Source organism: Zosterops lateralis (genome assembly GCF_965231275.1).
Source record: "Zosterops lateralis genome assembly, chromosome: 1".
Lineage (NCBI taxonomy): Eukaryota > Metazoa > Chordata > Aves > Passeriformes > Zosteropidae > Zosterops > Zosterops lateralis.
Window position 1 is genome coordinate 101,130,351 of NC_139762.1, and position 20,359 is coordinate 101,150,709.

At 39.7% G+C, this 20,359-nt stretch overlaps 1 protein-coding gene across 1 annotated transcript in view; it reads right to left on the bottom strand.

Annotated features, from left to right (window-relative positions):
- RAB31 (RAB31, member RAS oncogene family) overlaps positions 1–20,359 on the bottom strand; it is a 58,229-nt gene that overhangs the window by 14,620 nt on the left and 23,250 nt on the right. The window contains exons 2-5 of the mRNA XM_083859419.1: positions 16,579–16,658; positions 14,363–14,444; positions 4,160–4,231; positions 2,216–2,322 (exon numbers count right to left, since the gene is read on the bottom strand). Coding sequence (XP_083715545.1) covers positions 2,216–2,322; positions 4,160–4,231; positions 14,363–14,444; positions 16,579–16,658 — 341 coding nt within the window. The remainder of the gene's footprint in view (positions 1–2,215; positions 2,323–4,159; positions 4,232–14,362; positions 14,445–16,578; positions 16,659–20,359) is intronic.

Sequence of the window (20,359 nt, forward strand, 5' to 3'; positions counted from 1 at the left end):
GTAAATCTGAAGACATAAAGCAGACAGAGAATGCAAAGAGCTGCATGCATTGCATAAATAATCAGATTTCTGGAAGAAGTGTGAAAATATATCACATATGAGATGTCTACCCTCTATTTTTCCACCAAAATAACTTTAACTGGATAACTTCAGGAAAGAAAAAAGACTGCGGGATGCAGAAAGAACAAATGCACAAAAAAATATTACCAAAACTACTCATGAGGAGAAAAAATGTACTCTCCCATAAAAGCCAAAAAAGATTAAGAGACATTAATCATGCTCATGGAGTACAATGGGAACCATTTGCACAGCAAAACAATTTGTGCAAAGAAGAGCTATACCGGCTGAACAGGAGAAGAATTGGATGATCAGCGATCAGTAAACTACAGGTAGTGGTTGACAATAATACGGTGAGAAGATCACAGATCACAGCTGCTCTGTGAAGAAGCCCAGTACTTTCACAACATTTATGGGATGCAGATTTTTTTTTTAAGTCTTCGATTGCTGCAACAGCAAGCAGGAAGAGGGCTGATTATGGACTCATTTGCCATTGTTGCCATTTGTCACCATTTCCAAACTTATGACCCTTGAGTTAATCTGGCAACTGTATTGCTGGGAAAACTTACGCAATAAACTTAAAAGTGACTCTCAGGGCCACCAAACCCCCTGATTTGTGCTAAATGGCTTTTGGTTTTATTTTTATAACCATCCTTTCCTCTTTTTTTCTCTTCCATATCTGGAAATTTTTGTCTTCTAGGACTCAGTTTCACCATGTTGACCAGCATATCACAACATCATGTAGGAGATGCCAATACACCTGTGTCCCGGATTCTTAGCCCAACAGAAACCAGAAGCTTGCCAGAATTATGGCTTGTTCACTATCTACAGAAAGCAGTGAGCTGCAACTTTGTGTTGGTTCGTGGCTGACAGTGGCAGGGGGGAGAATGAAACAAAACTCACACAGGTCAAACCCTCACATAGGCTCTGATTCAATAGAGCACTGCAGCACTTACTTGAAGTTACACACATGCTCCAGTGTAGGCCTGATATTTCGGGGTCTGAGAGATTTTAGCCTGCTAGCAGCTGCTAACTTTTTCCCAAGGAAAAATTTCTCAAGAAAGCTTCTCAAAACAATCTTGGCAAACAACTATCCTTTGTCAAAACAATCTTTCTCCACGTGGTGTTTTGCTGTTTCTCTAGTTAACCAATGGGATTAGAGAGGTGTCATTCCTATTCACCAATCATGTTAAGTCTGTATCAGAACACCTTATAAAAGGTAGTAAGAATTAAGACAATAAAGCCTTTTTTCTATGCTCTTCACCTTCTGAAGTATTTAGAGTCTCTCATCCTTCTTTCATTTCCTACAATGACACTCCAGAGCTCTGGTGAATCTGGGCCAAAGTAATGATACCTAAACACATGGGGATGTATTTGAACAACCACGAGAGCCTATGAGGTCATAAGGGGAAAGCATCAAATACGATCACTGGCTTTGTACTCATAGATGAAGCAAGAAATAATAGTCATGGACTGACAAACAGAATCAGTACTGTACTGCAGAATGTGCTTCCATTTCCTGAAAGGATAAATGCAAATCCAAAATAGAGCTAACAAGTAGAAGAGTGATTCTATCTTCACTCTTATTCCAAATAGCGTCATCTCAGCTCTCCTGCAGGGCTGTGGATTCAACCCTCCCCTATTTTATCTAAGGGAGGTTCTTTGCTTCACACAGGGGATCAAAGTTTTACTTGAGGTTATGCTCAAAAAAAGCCCAAAATACCCTTTCTACATCCAGTATTATGAAACAGTTTCACTTCTTTCAAATCACAAGTTCTCAAAGTTCTGTGATTAATATTTTACCTCTTTCCCACCCTCCCAGCTTTATATTGCTGGTTTTGCTCATCATTACTACATTCTGCACCTTTTAACAGAATGGAAGGGAGAAGCAATAAAGGAATCCTTTTCCATTCCCAATGATTCAGCACATAAAGAATGTAGAGATTGTACAAATAAAGAGGAAGGATAGTAAAAGAGAGGTTAAAAAAATACAGAATTCAAGTCGTGCTGTTGTTGTTGAGGTTGTACATTGCTAGAATCACTGATTCTAGAACAGGAGGCCAAAATAATATACTGTTATAACAACGAAGCAAAATTGTTACCTGAAGGGAAGAAACAATATAGTTACTGCAATGAAAACAGCAACAATAAGTATTACCTGATGTCAGAAAGATCACATTTGTTTCCAGCGATGGCCATTACGATGTTTTCAGGACCATGTTCTTTTAGTTCTTTCACCCATTTTTTCAAAGTATGAAATGAATCCTATGTCAGAAAAAACAAAGTAAACTACCAGTACACTCTCTGCCAATGTATTTGCCTATATTTTAAAGTAGAGGAGCACAGCTTTGACATTATTAATGCAATAATGATTATATAGATCACAAGACTGGGAGATCATTTATCTAGCTATGCAATTTGCTTTTCAAGCTTTAGGCCATAAGACTTCAAATTAATTCTTGAACTTGGATGCTTCCTTCTTTTCCACTTCCCCTCCTCCCTGCTCCAATGCAGCACCTAATATTAAACTTCCAGCGATGAAGAAACTACCTCAGCTCATCCAGTAGCTCATTTCCTTCACTTAATGTGAGCTTCATTTGTCTAATTTCACTCTGTCCAGTGGCTTACCATGTCAACCACTGTCATATTTTTGGTAATATCCAAGAGAGCTTCCACAGTGACATCCACCTCCCTGCATTTCCCAATCTGAAATCTGGTAAACTTCAATTTACTCATAATAAAACTGAAAAGAGAGGTGACAATTCACTTTGATCTTTTCCCCTCCAAGCACAAAAATCAAACTATCTGAGCTACCTACCTTTTAATAGTATTTTTTCTATTTCTTTACATTAGTGATCACACTTTACTTTAGGATCACACTTCTTTCTGAAGATTCTAATTATTATACACAATTGAAATTCTTACTGGCAAAGTGAGCTCCCAAATAGATTATAAATAATTTTTCCCCTTCAGAAACGCACATAAGAGTTGTGTATAAATCAGCAATAGCTGCATCAGTATCACCAAAGGTAGAGCCCTATCAGTCACTTGGGAAAAAAAATCCATTCTGCTTTAATGATTAACATGGAATATAAAGCATAAGAAAGTGAAATACACATTGACCTTCCTCTCCTATTTCCCCTTCTTTATCCTGAGAGCTGTTCCACATAAGCCTGGAGAATGGCTGGTAAAACAAAATTTTATTCTTACAATATATGATAAGATCAACTGCAAGATACTTAAATCAAAAGTATCAATTCAGCACAATTAACTCTTCCTCACCTTTTCCTGGCAAATTAGCAGTGGAGAACAGCACTGCTGCACAACAGTGACCACCACCATCAGCAACAGATCATTACACTAATGCACTGGGGAACCAAACCAGCCCTCCCAGCCTCGTAGTAAATAAGCCAATTGGCAAGGAAGGAATAAAGTGCTAGTGAACTCTCCTGGCCATCCATTAGCACTGCCTCTAACTCAACTATATCTTCCAAAAGGAGAGAAAGAGGCATGCAGCTGGAATCTCCTAGCCTCCTCTGCCTGAGAAAACAGACAAAGAAGTTAAGGACCTAAAAATACAATTTTCATTCCAAATGAATAATGTTGAGACAAAAGGTCAGAGACTTATGATTTCATTACCAGTTTCAAAATTAAGACATGACGTCTGCAATACAAACATAATGATATGCTTAGATAAAAATAATTAATTTTAAAATCAGTAATATGCAAACAACTTAATTTCTACTCAGCTGATAAAGCTAACAGCTGCTTTTTGTAGTAAAAATTCAACTCCACACAGAGAACATAGGTGGTGGTAGAGGGTATTGCAGGACACGAATCCTGTCTACTTAGCCAGCGAAACCCAAAGAAACGTTGACAAAATGCAGTTTCCAACCTTCTGTCTGCATGAATTTCAAACAACACAGAAGCAGAACTTTTTATTTAATGCTTTAAGCCAGTTGGACACCTTCACCCAGATCTACACAAATTACTGAAGCATATATACACCAGACAAATTAAATTCTGCAGTTGTGGGGTTTAACTCCAACTCAAGTGTAAACACAGGAGTTAACACAGGCAAAAAACATCCCAAAGGTCTTACCTGTTTGGTGATATCATACACTATCACAGCTGCTGCTGAACCTCGGTAGTACATTGGAGCCAAGGAATGGAACTGTTAAAATATAAATCCCCCAAAAGAAAGTGTCTTTAATAAATCAGAATTATCACATGCTTTGCCAGGTCTCATAGACTTGCCATGACAGGACCACTTGCTTTCTTTCATCCCATAGAGAACAGAACTTATCAGTGATCACCCATCTCTCATTTTCCTTAAACACAAAGAAGCCAGACCTCCTTTACCTCATGCTGTTCTTCATCCCATTGAATTTATGCAATCAGCACTTACTGATTCAATGCATCATTTCCATTATAGGGCATGGACTATTGAGGACAAGTTTTGACAGGATGATCAACTACACTTGGAATCCCAGCCTGATGGCATAGGGATCCCTTCCCCTGGCAAATCACAGTCTTGCTTTCTAGATCTAAGACTGGATTCAGCTTGGGTTTGAATTTTGTAAAACATTGCAGATTACTTGAATAAAATTAACTTGTCAGAAAAATATGAATATCTGTCTTGTTTACCTATCCTATACTATGACAGATATTTCAAAAAACATGGATTTTTGCAGTTACTCTTCAGCTTTTTGTTTCAAGGAAAACATTCTTTGAGGAAAAAAACCCAAGAAATAAACATGTTTGTTATAACAACTGAAGAACAGCATAATTTTCACAATTTACCAATGACTAAGCAGCTGATTTAGAATTTCAGCTTACAATTACAATTAAAGAAAGGAAGTAAAAGAAGTGTTTCTGCTGATTCAACTAAGCTTAGTTTCTCAAACAAACCAAAAATAATCTTTCTTGGAAAATACATTCAGTCTCAGTATGCTCACACAGCCATTTTATAATTTTCTGGGGGGGAATTATCTGCAAAAGCAGCATATTAAGCTGCAGCTAATAACTGAGGCCAGCGCCTAAATCAAATACATTATTAGGGCAGGGTCTGAACCTCACCGCCCAGCAAACATGCACGGATCCACGTGTTACACTGCAAACTTCTGCACATTTACTGGACACATCTTTTTCCCAGAACTGTACCTACTGACTGAGCATTTAGACTTTTAGCAGCCTCCACATTTCTTGCTGTTTCACGTGCAACGTATCAGGCAATTTATTTGCAGTGTTGGTTCACTTGCCAGTTTGTAAGCTATTTATCACAGATCACGCACACCAGCTCAAGGTCGGTGCTTTCTTTTATAACAGCATGGATGCACAGCAGCAGTGACAGATGGTCAAGGGCTGAAGTGTTTTGGGGAGCGAGGCAGGTGGGAGAGCTCATTAATAAGAGAAAACAGCAGGAAAGAGGATGAGAAAAGAGGAATCAGTCAAGAAGCGTGGTCTGAAGAAATGGGATCAGCCAAGATCCTGAGGGAGTTGGGTAAACGTGTGCTTTCTGGGGTTTTAGTGCGTAGCTTTATTACTTGCAAGCTTAATGCAATAAATGCTTTCCAGAATTTTTAGACTCCTAAATCACAACAGAAATTTTCAGTATGTTAGAACAGAACAGACTGTTTCAGTTGGAATGGACCTACAACAATCATGTAGACCAAGTGCCTGATCAGTTTAGGGCTGGCCAAAAGTTAAAGCACCTTGTTAAGGGCATTGTCCAAATGCTTCTTAAACACTGACAACCTTGAGTCATCACTTAAGATAGCAAAAAGGGCTTTTTCAAGTATGTTAACAGCAGGGAAAGTCGAAAGAAAACACTGGACTCATTACTTGTTTCATGATCACTGTGGCCAAGGCATCCACCTACTACCACATCCCCCAAGTCCTTCCTAATCACAAAGTCTAGGAGGGCATCTTGCCTGCCTGGCTCACTGAATGCTTGCAAGTAGAAGTTATCTCCTACAATCTTCAAGAACCTCCAAGACCTTCTCAACATAATTATTGTGTTGAAGTAGCCTGAAAGTCAGGAACCTTAACTGTGGAGGGTACATCTGACCTTTCATGGTGCATGCACAATCCTCCCAGTCTGTAAACTCCAGGAAAAAAACAGACATACCCTACACACATGCTGATTTGGTCTTAATCTAGATTACATTTTAATCTAGATTACACAGCATTCATGAATTTACAAAGAGCTCTCAGATAACGGTAATCACACTTCACAGGAGCCATGCAGTTAAACTCACATACTCCAAATTCCTTCAAGACTGACCCTGAAAGCACACTGAGAACCTGTACAACATCTTGGGAATTTCACTCCCTTTTCTCCTGACCAACTGACAAGAACACTTCACTTAATAGCTGTTTCACTGAAGAATATTTGCAGTGTTAGCACCAGAAAGCAAAAATAAAAATAATTTAAAACAAACAAATAGAACAAAAAAACCCCTGCCCTTTGTTATTCTCTTATACAGCCTAATAAACAAACATGACATTACACTATGTCCCAGTCACAAGAAATCACTGTTTTCTACAAAAAAACAGGAAAAGCCTCTTTGCAACACTGAATGAATCAAGAGAGGCTGGAAAATTTTAACTGCATAAGTTTCATGATCTAATGATAGGCTCTTAACAAATGTGCTTCATGAACATGAATTTTCCAATATCATTCAAATAATTATGTTTCATTTTTCTTTTAAATTAGTGCCCAAAAGCAAAGTTCTCTTGAACATTTTTCTGGCCTAATTAATTGGAAAAAAAAGAGTCACACGAACTTAATTAAAGGGATACAAAATACTAATCTGCACATTTTTCACCTGCCAAGGACCAAATGTGGGACAGATGCCCAAAACAAGTGACACACAAAAAAAAAACAGCTCACAAAATTAAATCTCACGGGACTACCTTCTGTATTATAAATGACAATGTCTATAACCTTGATTTTATAGCTCAGTATTTCTGTATCCAGTAATTCCCAAGAAAATAAGAAGAAACAAGCAGTTTGATATTTGGCACAAGAACAACTCTGCTTGAGAAGGGCCACCCAAAAATGCTCAGGCAGCCGCTCCAGGCTCTGCCACATGGACACCCAGGTTACAGCCCCAGCCTTCCAGAGAGTCAGCCCCTCCACAACCTGCAGCTGAGAGCAGTGCTCTGGCAGATGTCACCCCTTTCTGCAGCCAGCAGTAGCTCACATCCCCTTGGCCTAACAGAAAAACACAGACCAGAAAGAGATGTATGTCCATCAGCTCCCGCCAGCACAAATATTCACACTCCTAACCCATTTCAAAAGCTGATCAATGTTCTGCCTAAAATAATTAGTTTTCTTTTTTCATTATACTGTGACAGGGATCATATTAGTTTGACAATTAATAAGATTTTGAATTCCTAATTAATAAATTACTTGTAATTTGCTTGCACCTTGACTTAGTAAAATCTAGGGATCACTGCTTGCCTTTAGCGGAAATATTAATATAGAGTGACAAGCCTGCAGATTTAACTTTGCCAGTCTGCTGCACCAGGCTCTTCCACTCTGAAGATAACATAAAAGGGAGAAATCAGGGTCTAATCACCTTTCCTTGTGCTTGGTCCAGCTTTTTAGTTCATCTTTCCTGACTGCTGGTGACCACGTTTCTAAGCAGCATTACAGACATTGAACAGTCTTAACTGTACACCCCCTAACACTTTTCTCATGGCTGCATCATACTCACGGGATCATCCTTTAATTAGTGAATGCATTCAGAGGTGGCTTTTCTCCTCTGTTTCCTCCTCAAAAAATATTTTAAAACTCACCTACAACTTTACAGCATGTATTTTTGTTAGGAACAAAAAATACAGAACCATGGTACTTACACTACTAAACTTAATCTCAACTGCTTTCCACCTTCTAAGCACTGGCAACACCTCCCATCTCTGTGTAATGAGTAAACTACCATTGGCAGGTCACCTAATGTGGGAATTTAGAAGTTTCATGCCTCTCATTCAGTGTCCACCAAAAAAAGTTTGCCTATTTGCCTCTTTAACCAGCTGCATCACTCATTAGTCCCATTTTACTTTTGGAGAGGTTGATAACAACTGATGAGGCTGAGGTTGCTAATCCACACAGTGCCATACTCAAGTTGCAGGGGTACATTTTGCAGTCCAACAGCCAGGCTGAAAGGACCACTCAAAATATAAACAAAAAAGCTTATTTTACCAAAGACATGCCAAAACCCAAAATCAATTACTTCATGCAGACTTTCAGGACTGTCCTCAGAGACACACTGTGCTCCATACCTACAGTCACCTGAATCCTGGTGCAAGGCTGACTGGGCTCAGAGCAATTTCTTCCTTGTGCTCCTCTACCAACACATCCATTTTGCACTTGTGGTTCATCATCTCTGACACCAAGTTAAAAAGTGAGGCCACATGTGCATTATGAAATTTCCTCTGAAAGCAGAACCCCTTTTTTTTCTAAGGGTCCAACTATAAGCTGCCCAACCTTTATAGCTGTATAGCCCCACAGTACAGAGAGCAAATTTAGTCTTACATGGTGCAAAATGCAAGCTGAGCATAACCAGAGTTTCTCTCATTGATTCCAGGAGTATTTTTGGGATTCTGCAACCCCTCATCTGGCCATCTCAATGAAGCAACAGAAGCTTTGCCCTCGCAAAGGACAGAAAGATGGACCCAAGCAGCCATTAAGGAATTTACCATCTATTTAAAACCAGCATAATATTTTGCTTTCTGCTGCCTGTGCATCTCATCACAGAGGGGCATATTTGGTCACAGGTAACGCTTACCATGTTTCCTCTTTACTAGCAGTAAAAAATGGGGAAGAAGGAAATCTGTCACATCATACTTGGAACAGAAAACCAAAATCAAGGGAACACAGCGTAAATCACACCTGAGTTGTGGTAGTGGAAGTCTCTTAACCCTGTCTAACACAATGCTGATTTAGAAAGCAAAACAGAGGCCAAATGAACACAGAAATAAAAACTACCACTCCTGCTTGTTTATATACAGGCTGACAAATGCTGCTGAAGACAGTTGGGATTCATTCAATCTGCCAGGCACACCAGGGAACATTAATTCATGTCAGCAGCTCTTTGCACCATCCTGTGGTGCTATATCCCAGGACTGGCACACTGCCGCAGCAGGGCTGCCTCTTCCCAACTCCACAGTCAAGAGGCAAAAAAGCAAAACCGACAACTACAACCACCACCTAACTCCTGTATTTGGTTGCTTTTAATCTTCTAGACTGTAAAGAACATCACCTGCTCTTACTGCAAAACGATTAGAATTCTGCCCATATGCACATCTGGAAAGGATAAGGGTGCACAGACTGAGAAGAATCACACCAGTGCTCAGCAAGTGTTACACACTTTGAATTCAGCTCTGATTTTCCTACACAGTGCCTTCTCAAGCACCTGCAGGTGCACAGCAGCACAAGATTTGCTTCCTGACAGCTGTGATCCTTTGACTAAATTTCATTCCCTTTCCTATGAAGCTGCTCTCTGACTACATATATTGCATCTGAGTGGCCAAGACCAAACCACTTTGTTCCTCTCAAGGTGAGAGATCCTTAATCTTACTCTTTATCTGGGTGCCACAAATGGCAGGGAGAGCCACAGCCTCTGGCTCAGCTACTTGCTGACATGTGTGGGCAGCATCATAGCCCTGCAACTTCCTTCCCCTTCTGCCTTCCTGTTACACAAATTCACACTTTCTGGACTCTTATCTTAAACACAGTCAGTCCCCTCCTCAGCAGGCCATTACCACACCTCTGCAGGTAATTTTGGGTGTCTTGTTTCTCCTGCCATTGGCCCTTCCTGCCAGGCCATTCCCACAAAACCCCTTCAGTCCTGTCCCAAAAAGCACCTGAAGTACCCTTGCCCAAGTGTGGACAGTGTTACATGCCCCATTCTTGCCACCTTCAAGGTAGTGGATGCCAACAAACAGAAAACTGTGGTGGTGCAGAGAGAAGCAAAGGCAAACCCCAAAAGCATTAAACAGATTATCCTGACACACGAGCTTCTTGAACAGGGAGGGATACAAAATTCCTGACATTCTCAGCTGGCAAAGAGCAAATGGGAAAAAATGTTATGCATGAAAGCCACTTTCAGATACCATTTAGCATTTTAAAACCTTACATGATTGAAGGCTGAAATTCCAGTTCTCAGGATTTGCAGGCTGAGTAAATCATGAAAGATCTGTCTCTGATCTGCAGGTATTTTTTGCTAGCTAAATTGAAGATTAAATATATATATATATATATAAAAGAGAGCATTTTTTTTCAATGTCTAAGAATTCTTCAACTGAAGAAGAAAAAATCTCAATATTTTAGGTTAACCTTTTAATGGTATTTTAAACAGGCAGAAAACAAACTTTTCCAACATCACAGAAGTGACCTGTGCTTAGTCGTTCTGCAGTTTACAGTCATTAAACAAAGGATGCAAAAGACACTACACCAAAACTGCGACTCATCATCAAGCTACAAGTGCTGCAAGTTTGCTGAAGCTTAAGAAAAAACACATTCAAATGCATCCCTTAAATGATTTACTGTGCTTTATGCTCACTGTGAAAATAGTAAAAGTAACATATTCACTTGCTAGCTCTAATACCACTTGTGCTCTCACACACTGCCAAATCACCTGTCAACCTCTGCAACATGCAAGAGGTCCTCACACCACACACAATGAACCACCCCCACTCTGAGTGGGAGTGGGTGAGCTGTGGGAGACTATCAGAGCCACATTTATGACACCACAGAGCAAAATTCAGGCTGTGTTTTGCCTGCAGAAATAATTCAAGTAATTGATAGATGGTGTTGTGACACTGTCTCTGAATCACCAGGACAACTCCTGCCACTCAGAAAAGAGGGAGCTATAAAGAGCTATGGACATGTCATCAGTCAGTCTTTTCCTGGAAATGGAGAAGGTTAAAAAACAAAAAAAGAAAAAGCTCATAACTCAGGGTATTTCCTATCGAGGTTTAAACTGGGCTCAAGTAGTTGAGGCCTCTTCTATTAAACAAAATTAAAAGTCCCAGAGTTCAACACAGTAAATTTAAAAAGGACAGAGATAAATTCTCCTGCCCTAGAAACATGGCCCTCAGACTCCCTGTTTGTCACAATATTCCTCAGCTGGCAAAATGGAAAGCTGGCAGCCACCCAAGGCATTCAAACAAAGCATTGTAATTAGAAGCTACTTAGGGCACCATGAACCAAAATATATGCTAATAAAAACATCATTAACTAACTTGCGAGGAGACTCTTCTTGGGGGTGGGAATCTTTGCTAATAACAACGTAACTGTCGGGCACCTTAGTCCCGAAGTCTGTGGCAACAATTCAAAGCTAACGGGGAAAACGTGAGATAGGAGGGGGAAAAGTGACATTTGGGAAATACTGGCGTGGAGGGAAAGCGACTGTGAAGAAAAATATAAAGCGAGTTTGTTGGATAGCAAACCAACACAAAGCAACCAGGTCCACAGGGACCAGTACTCAGGCACAGAAGACAGGGGGATTTTGTGAAGTGTGCTGCCTCTTTGTTTCTTTCTAGTCAAGAAAAAGGGAAAGGAAAAAAAACCAAACAAAACAAGATAAAAGGATTAACAAGCTCTCTCTCTCCTGTTCTAATCATGTACTATGTGAATTTTTTACCACAAGCCATGTACCTCTCTCCAGGGTGTCCTCCTAAGAAGCACACTTAGCATTCACCCTCACCAGGGATATGATAGAAAAGCTTTTAATTTCCATTTTCTGCTGCATTATTGTCACTCTGCAGCATTGACTCCAAGCTAGCAGTTTCCCAGAAAAAATCATGAACAGGGAAGTGAAAACTCATGAAAAAGGACAAACTCATGAAGGATCACAGAAGTGCTACTACTGTTGTTTCCCCTGCCTGCTTTACCATGGGAAAGGTTGCAGCTCAACTTTCATGGCATAAGTGAGGCCTCAGTTAAATCTCAGCCAGGGCTCTTCTGCTGTGAGGGCTCCACATCAGCACCTAGACACAGCTGGCACAGCTGGGGAAGCACAGGGCACTCCAGAAAAGGCACAAACCTATGCTTGGCCTTGCGTTTAGGAGAGCCAAGACAAACGAAGGCAGCGTTGAAAGAGCAGGAAAGTCCTGAACACTGCCCTCAGCAGTACAGACTGATAAAACTGCCAGGCTTCAGCAGTGGAACACAAAGCCCCAGCAGAAATTGCAAAGAACAAGGGAAGGACAATTCTCAAAGCAGAAACAACACTCAGAAGACATTTATTAGTACACTGTGAAAACAGCAATAGGCCCAGAGGCTGGAATTGTTGGGTCATCATTGTTGTTCAAGAGGATAATTAGAAAAAAAATTAACAGGGAGAGACCTTTGTTCTTGAATAGCAGATCAAAAGGAGCAACACAAAACAAAGCAACAAAAATCCCTGATTAAAGTAAGATATTGAGAAGCATTATGTGTTTAGCTGTAATGTAAAACAGGAATGTTCTATGACAGAGACCTGGACTAGTATGGACCTCATCTTGGGAAACTTGTCTGCCTCTGTGGCTTGCACTCAACACAAATGAACTTTGTTTACTATATCACTACGCTTTCCTAGTCCTAGTGAAGGACTGACAGTACACTGGGCAAACACAGACCAAAAAGATGGTCCCTGGGCTAATTCATGATTACTGATTAATTAAAACTTTTAGCATGTCTTATCTGTAATAAATTCAAAGCAATCTAACAAAGTTTGTGCCGCTCACTGCTCACCACAGTTTCACATAGACACAAAAAAAAAAGGAAAGCAGATGTTTGAAAAATGATGAGCTAAAAAAAACTGAGAGGAAACATAAGGGACTAGTTGGGAAGGATGGATTTTGTGTCCAAGAGTCAAAGCTCAGTCACAGATTTCCTGCCTCAAATGAGGCATCATTTATTTCAGTAAATATGAATATTACTATTCACCTACTTTTAAAGGGCTTTGAGGGTCCTTAGACTATGTAGGAAAATAGTTAAATTCTGATATAAGTATTAATCCAACGGAGTTTTATGTGTAAAGTGCTAAAAGGAAAAGAAAAAGCAAAGAGAGCAGAGTAGTGGAGGGAAAAGAGAGGGAATAAGCAAGAAAACCGAAACCATGGGAAAAAAAACTGAACTTTTGCTACTTTTTGCAGTAATTAGCCAGTTATCAGCTCCAGACCATGCAGAAATTGAACAAACAAGATTGAAGGGAAGGAATTAGGCTATACTTCAAATATGTTTTTCAAGGTCCATTTTCCCATGATAAATAACTTACTGAATTGTTATGAGCCAACAGATTTCATCAGGGTCACTTTACCTCATACTGTGCATTGAAAATAAAAGCACAAGCATTTCCTGCACTTAAGAGCAAAAATCTTCTTTGCCCACAATTCACATACAAGGTATGGAGAATCCAGTAGGATGTATCAGGACTGACATCCCAGTCTGTATAAGCATCTCATTTTATCCCAATCTTACGTGAGCATAGCTACAATTTCCTATGAAGAGACACTGTGCCATTTCACAAGTTTGAGAATATTCTAGAAGTATCCATAGGTTTTTCCACTTCTCTCATATTTCTCAAGATAAATGTGGGCATATATTAAGAGAAACCTACAGCTCTACAGTCTATTACTGCATACTACTGCCACTGAGGCTATTAAAAGAAAAATGATGCACCAGACTTACATACAGACAAGATGAACTCATGCCCAAAAGTCCATTATGGCTTTTTTTTTTTAGTCAAAGGAAAACCTGCTTGAGCTGAGCAATTCACTTCACACACTTGAAAAAAATCAAGATAAAAACTCAAAGTGGTTCAGGTTGTCAGTAGTAATTTCCTAAACAATAACAGCAGACACAAGCCATGCCCATATTCACTGTCCCAATCCAAGACAACCACAGAGTCACTACCTAAGTTCAGACCTCCTCCCAGCCCATGGGCTGCAAGTCAAAGCCTTTCCAATGCCAACAAGAGCTGCCACACACAAACACGATGAAAACAGAGGGAAACTGGATGTTGCTGGGGCACTGCTCAAGCTGTCTTGGGGAAGGTGGCTGACAATTCACACCATGTTTTGGGGTTTTTTTAGGTAAGTGGTACGGTCAAGCCTGTCTCTGCATTTTCCCCATCCATGGAAAGGGAGCCTACATACTTGGTGCCTGCTGACCACCTGCATTGCAGAGCCTTGCAAAGATTCATGGGGTTGATACTTACAAAGTCTTCTGAAGATGAAAGGTTTAGAAAAAGTACATCAACACATTAAGAGAGACCAGGATAATAAAAGCATTCTGCAAACTAATACTCACCCGTTCCTGACCAGCTGTGTCCCAGATGAGAAATTTATGAAGCTCATTCCCACATGGCACAGTTTTAGTCATGAAGGATGCTCTGTAAATAAAGAAGAAAGAGAAATTTGTAACATAACTGACACTCTGAATATGTAACCTGTAGTGAGTTCTGCTGGATTAGACTGCATTTGGGGAAAACTCCGAAACCTTGATAAAATACTTGCAGAAGTAGAAGTCTCCTTTTTCTCAGATAGGACATATGCTACCTAAAAATTTACTTTTTTTAAAAGAAGGGAAAAGCCTCTGAAGTTCAGAGGGCAATTTGTTCCTGGGTCCAGGAACACAAATGCTCCTGTCATTCACCCGTGGCTTCTGCTGCTTGTTAGCGCCATCTTCTTGGTGACATGGACCTGAGAAAAAGGCAACAGACAACTTCATGTGCCACTTTTCACTTTAACATATGAGACTGGATCATCAGGGAACAGAAAAGTCACCTGATGAAGTGCACATGGTAAACAAATGCAAGAAAGTTGCTCTCCCTTTCAACTGGGATGAAGAAGTCTTTGTAGTTTCGTTTATTTTCCATAGGAAATGAGATAGGTCTACATTTTCAAAGCTTTTTCTTTTAGGAAAGAAGGTTACAAATTTATAAGCTTTTTCTGTATTACAGCAGTTTGTTTGAAAGCTGATAGGAGAGACTGCCAAACTCTGGCAGATTTCTATTTTCCCCATCCTATCTGGGTACTGCTGAACCATTTTTGTTGTGGTAACATTTTTCCTGGCGCTTAAAGATGCATTTGATCCAATGCATGGTAGTTACAAAAGCACTGAATGACATCAAATGACATATGACTGAACAAAACATTTCCTGAGAATGATATAGCAGACTTCTGCTCAACAGCCATCTGCAAATTGCTTGAATTTAACAATGCTGCATTGCTTACGAAAATACTAACTAAGGAAAAAGAAAAAAAAGGCAGCATTTCTTTGGTTATTTTCAGGGTGCGATCTCTCAGTTGTTACTCCTTCTCAAACCAACAAGCAACATTTCACAACTTCAGAAATGGGAATTTTATAGATCCACAGTGGCTACTGTTGATTGAAAGGATTATATATTTAAAATAGTCAAATAATTTGGAAGAAAAAACCCTATCTGTGCAGACAAATAATATCACATGTGTGAAGCTAGCCTTCACATTTTAATATCCCAGTGGAAAAAAAATCCTTTTAGTTTTCATAATTATGATAACAGAGGAAAATTGTTTTCCAAATTGAGCAGAAGGCATTTACTCAGCAACAACAACTACTAGGGGAAAAAGGCTACTAATGGTTTAGAAGTAAAAAGAAAACCACTCAAATTGCCATCAATTCCTTCACTGCAAACAAGTGTCCTTCAGCCAGTAATTTTATTCATGACATGCTTCCTTTATCTCTGTCCATTTTCCTCTATTCATCTCATTCAGGAATCCAAAATTGTCCTGGAACTTCTATGTGCAGCTTCCAGCTGAGACTCCTCCATGCATTGAAAGGCAGAGCTTCAGAAGGTACCATCCAACCCTCTGAACAACCCACAGCAATCAAAACCAGTCCTTCACAAATGACTTAAAACACCTCTGACACACATGTCAGATCAGCCCTCTCCCCCCAGATTACTCCTTTCTGTACATGCCATAATAGCTTCCTTTGTCATAAGAGATCCATAACTTTAAAAATTTTCTAGGTTACACTGGACTTGGAAGATCTGTCCCTAAGATATTAAAAGAAAAAAAAAAAAATCTGAATTAAAATCTACTACAGGACTATTAGGATTCTGATGGTCTGACACATGGAAGCTTAGTAATTTTTAAAGAAGTGATATAAATTAATTATACTTAGTTTAGATTGCATTGTTCCTATTTTTAGAAAGGACAATGTGACACATCCTAAACTTAGACAAAAACACATCTATGGGGAAACAGACACTGTCCATGTTCCAGCCCAGCCTACCAGGACACTCAACAAAGGTACTTCAAGGCCTTCCCACAGTCTTCCTGCCATTACTCAGCTTTGGGATGACTTGATCACTGTGCAGGTCACAGCCTCTGGGGTTGTGGGGTTTTGGTTTTTATCTCATCAAGAGCTTCCCACTTCACACTGTTTTGGCTGTAGGACCTTAGGACTTAAATCACTCAAGGGTCAGATTTTAAACCTCACTGACCAGTGAAAACCAAAGTGATGTTATGTGTGGTACTTACCCAATAGTAGGACTAATATTATGATCAAAGTGGTCCTGGACAAACCGACAAACAATGCTCGATTTCCCAACTCCAGTATCCTGAAAATCAAAGAAAGTGTGACAGTGAGTCATGAAATTATATTCAGGCGACTCTGGATGTCAATACTTCACTTGATTTATTTTCAAGAATTAATATTTGACTTTCTTCTTGTCCTGTGGCAAGCAGGGCCCATTACACATTTCAGAAGAAAAGTGAGGACATGGCTTATCCTTTCAAACATCAGCATTGTGAGTGAATCTCCCTGGCCCTCTTCCCAGGACTCCCTTCTCTCCAAGCCCTCTATTTTATTGGGTGTATTTTATATTCCTGTTGCAAGGACTGCAGTCCATCCAGTACAGCCATTTACTTGTACAAGCAAACCCTGTGGTTTCCAACACACAGCACATTACACAGCAGAGCCAGAGAAACAATTTCATTCAGGCCTGTTGCACAGCCAGCCCAAGCAAGCTTCCAAAACAGACAATTACACCAACATTTTAGCAGTCTGACAACACTGACTTAGTGGAAATAACCTTTTCATGGCATGGCAAACTAGCCCACTTAGTGGAAACTTTGCACAGGCTTCGGTTGGTTTTGAAAAGGTAGGAGTCCAAAGATCTGGATCCCCAGAGATGTGCAGCTCTCCCTATCCATGCCATGTTAGAGGTCTGCAGTGCATTACTTTAAAGGCAACACACCTTACTTTCTACACTGCAACATGGCAGTCTGATTCCATTTGCAGGAATAGTCTTCTTTTTTTCTCTTTTAACACACCAAATCAGTAGGGAAAAAATAACAGCAGTACAATACTGGAATAAAATTAAAAATAACCTGAAAGGGCAGGAAAAAACTTGAAATTATGCAGAAATATTATTTAGGCATTTAAGATATAAGCAACTTCCCTAAAATGCAACATTTTTCAGTTTTGCCCAAAGCCCTGGATGGTAGGTAGAACTTAAATTACACAGGTAATTATCAAGGAAGAGGAATAACATTATCGCTATGTCTTCCACAGAATTGCAAAGAGCCTGCTTAGAGACAAAAAGGATGCCAGGAAATCGATACTGACCTTTCCAAGACATTAACAATGACAGCCCAGGGTCCAATCTAACTCATTAAACAGTCGATGGAAAGTTTTCTATTAATTTCATTGAAGTGACTGCAGAACTACCAGATTGTACCTGGTAGCTCCAATTGTATCCACATTTTAAGATGACTAATTTACACAACTCTCTTGAAAAATGCCAAGATAAGACAATACAGTTTGTTAACAGCATGACGCACATAAATATATATTTAAAAAATAGAAAAACATTTTTTGCCCACACATAACTACATATTAAAAATAGCACTTCTGCCTCTCCTATAATAATTTTGTAATATGTTATCTTATTTTTGAATAAGAAAGAAAAAGAATGCCTGTATTTACATTTCCTTTCACCATGCTTACATGAAACTGTATTGTCACGCCAATCTTTATAGACAGCATTTATTAGAAAACCATCATTTAAACTTTTATATTTAATTCAAAGCTGTCCTTAGTCAGCTTAAAAGCCATAATAAATGCTCATGTTACACAGACAGTTGTTTATCTACTCAGTTCAATCAATAGGAAAAAAAGATCAAAGAGAGGAGCAGTGTTTAAAAACAGCCCTGTAGCCTTTGATCAATAGCAGTAACACATCCTGTTACTATTCCCAAATTTTGCCTTCATTATCGATTCCAGCTGACATCGCTGTATAATTACTACACCAGGATGGCAGAACACGCTAACAAAAATAAAATTAAGAAACTCCTCTGCCTTGAAATTGAGGATCTAATTATTTTTCCAGAATTTAAATGGTGTAGAGAAACTAGAATTACCACCAACTGGTTGCAAGGAATTACATTTCCCTCTTGTGGGGACAGCATTTATGCCACCGTGCTTGAAACTAGACTCAGGTGACCCAATGATGCTTCATTTCATCTGCTTCCTCCAGGGCCCCTGACGTTTCACTCAGAATGGCAACTGAAACTACAAGGGGAGCCAGGGTCTCTGGCAGGGACGTGACATCCACAAGCATGGATTAAAGCTTAGCTCATTTTCCTGGAACCTCTTCATCTTTCAGTTCATGGCTCTTAGGAATGTTTCATGATAACATTAAAAGGACCTTTCAAAGTTTCTGTTGCTTTCACATCTCACGATGAGCACAGTCAAACTTATGCATATGCCAGGCACACCAACAGCCCTCCAGAAGCTTAAAGGCATTCTTACACTTTGCTCCTGGGGTTGCTTGCACTACCAAGAAGGCTAAATATCCCCCTCGAGTAACTGGAGTGAAACCAGTGGACTTGGACCACAAGTGAACCTGTTTCTAGGACAAGCACTGCTGCAGCCAGTGGCTGCTGCTTTCCAGGAGCCAGGCAATTTATTGCACCAGGGGGGTTCAGTTGAAACAAGCACTCTCAGCTTCCCTTTTGCTGCCTGGAGGATGCAAACCACCATCTACCAGAGTATAATTAGAGCACAGAGGGGAAGGAAGTAAAATAGAAAAAGCTTCCTGCTTAAGGCAGTGATTATCATTCCATCATGGGATTTAAAACTGCTTAGACAGTGTTCAGTCCACGTTACCGAAAACTGTACTGACACTCATCAATCAAGACATTCACCTGCCTGAAAGCAAAGCAAACCATGGCATATGAACATTATACAACAACTTGAAAACAGCTAATGAGACCTTAACTTTTACTGACAACAGGGAACTATCTTTCAAGTCTCTCACAGAAGACAAGGAAAGCAGTGTTGTTGTTTCAAAGAAGTAGAAAAAACGTTAGCTTCTCAGCAGTGCATTGATATTAAACCTCCTTGCTAAGGCTGTATAAACCTTTCATGCAACCATCTGCTCTGTACTTTACTATAAGGTTTTTCTATACACAATCCTATTTTTCTAACATCTGATGGGGATATCTCCCTTGTTTTGTTCTTTTTTCTTCAAAGGATTATAGCAGATTTATCAAGCCACATGCCTGGGTAACATTCAGGCATATAGATTTATTTTTCCAATTCTCAAAGTTCTGCTATTACACCCTCTAATCTGTTTTTCTGTTTTGTTTTACCTGATGTTGGTGTACATATAACATCAAACACACACACAAAGTATAACATCTTGGCTTATGCAAAAGGTCACGGTGGCAGAGTGGAGCAGAGTGGATTGGATGAGTTTCAGAAACTGAGAACATGCCCTCAGGAGTTGTGCTGCACTTCAAGAAACAGATCCTACAATTCTTTGGGAAAAATTCTCATTCACAGGAAACCCAAGGGCTTCAACACTATAGTCATTGACTCACCACAATCAAGAGTATTCCAATCCAGAAAAGAAGTGGCAAGAAATGAATAAATATAAAATAATTATTGTGAATCAAGGCATTCACGAGTCACTCCAGGAACCAACAACGGGTTTCTCTTTTTCCCTTTTCTTCTTCACAAGTCTCCTAGCACACTTACAAAATACCAGTTATAAACCACATTGTAGCGAGATAAGCAAAGTGGGTGGGGTAGAGAGGAAGGAAAGAAGCAGAAATGTAATTCACTGCAAGTGAGTCACTATTAGTTTGCCAGAATAAATAGCTACAACTCCAGAATCTCCCCAGGTCAGCAAAATGGATTCAAAAATCTGAAACTGTATCAGATGTTTCTGATAAATAGAAGGAACCAATACAAGCATGACTAATTCCAGATTTTCACTCTTTAACCCCTGAAAACACATTCTCTGTTCTTCCA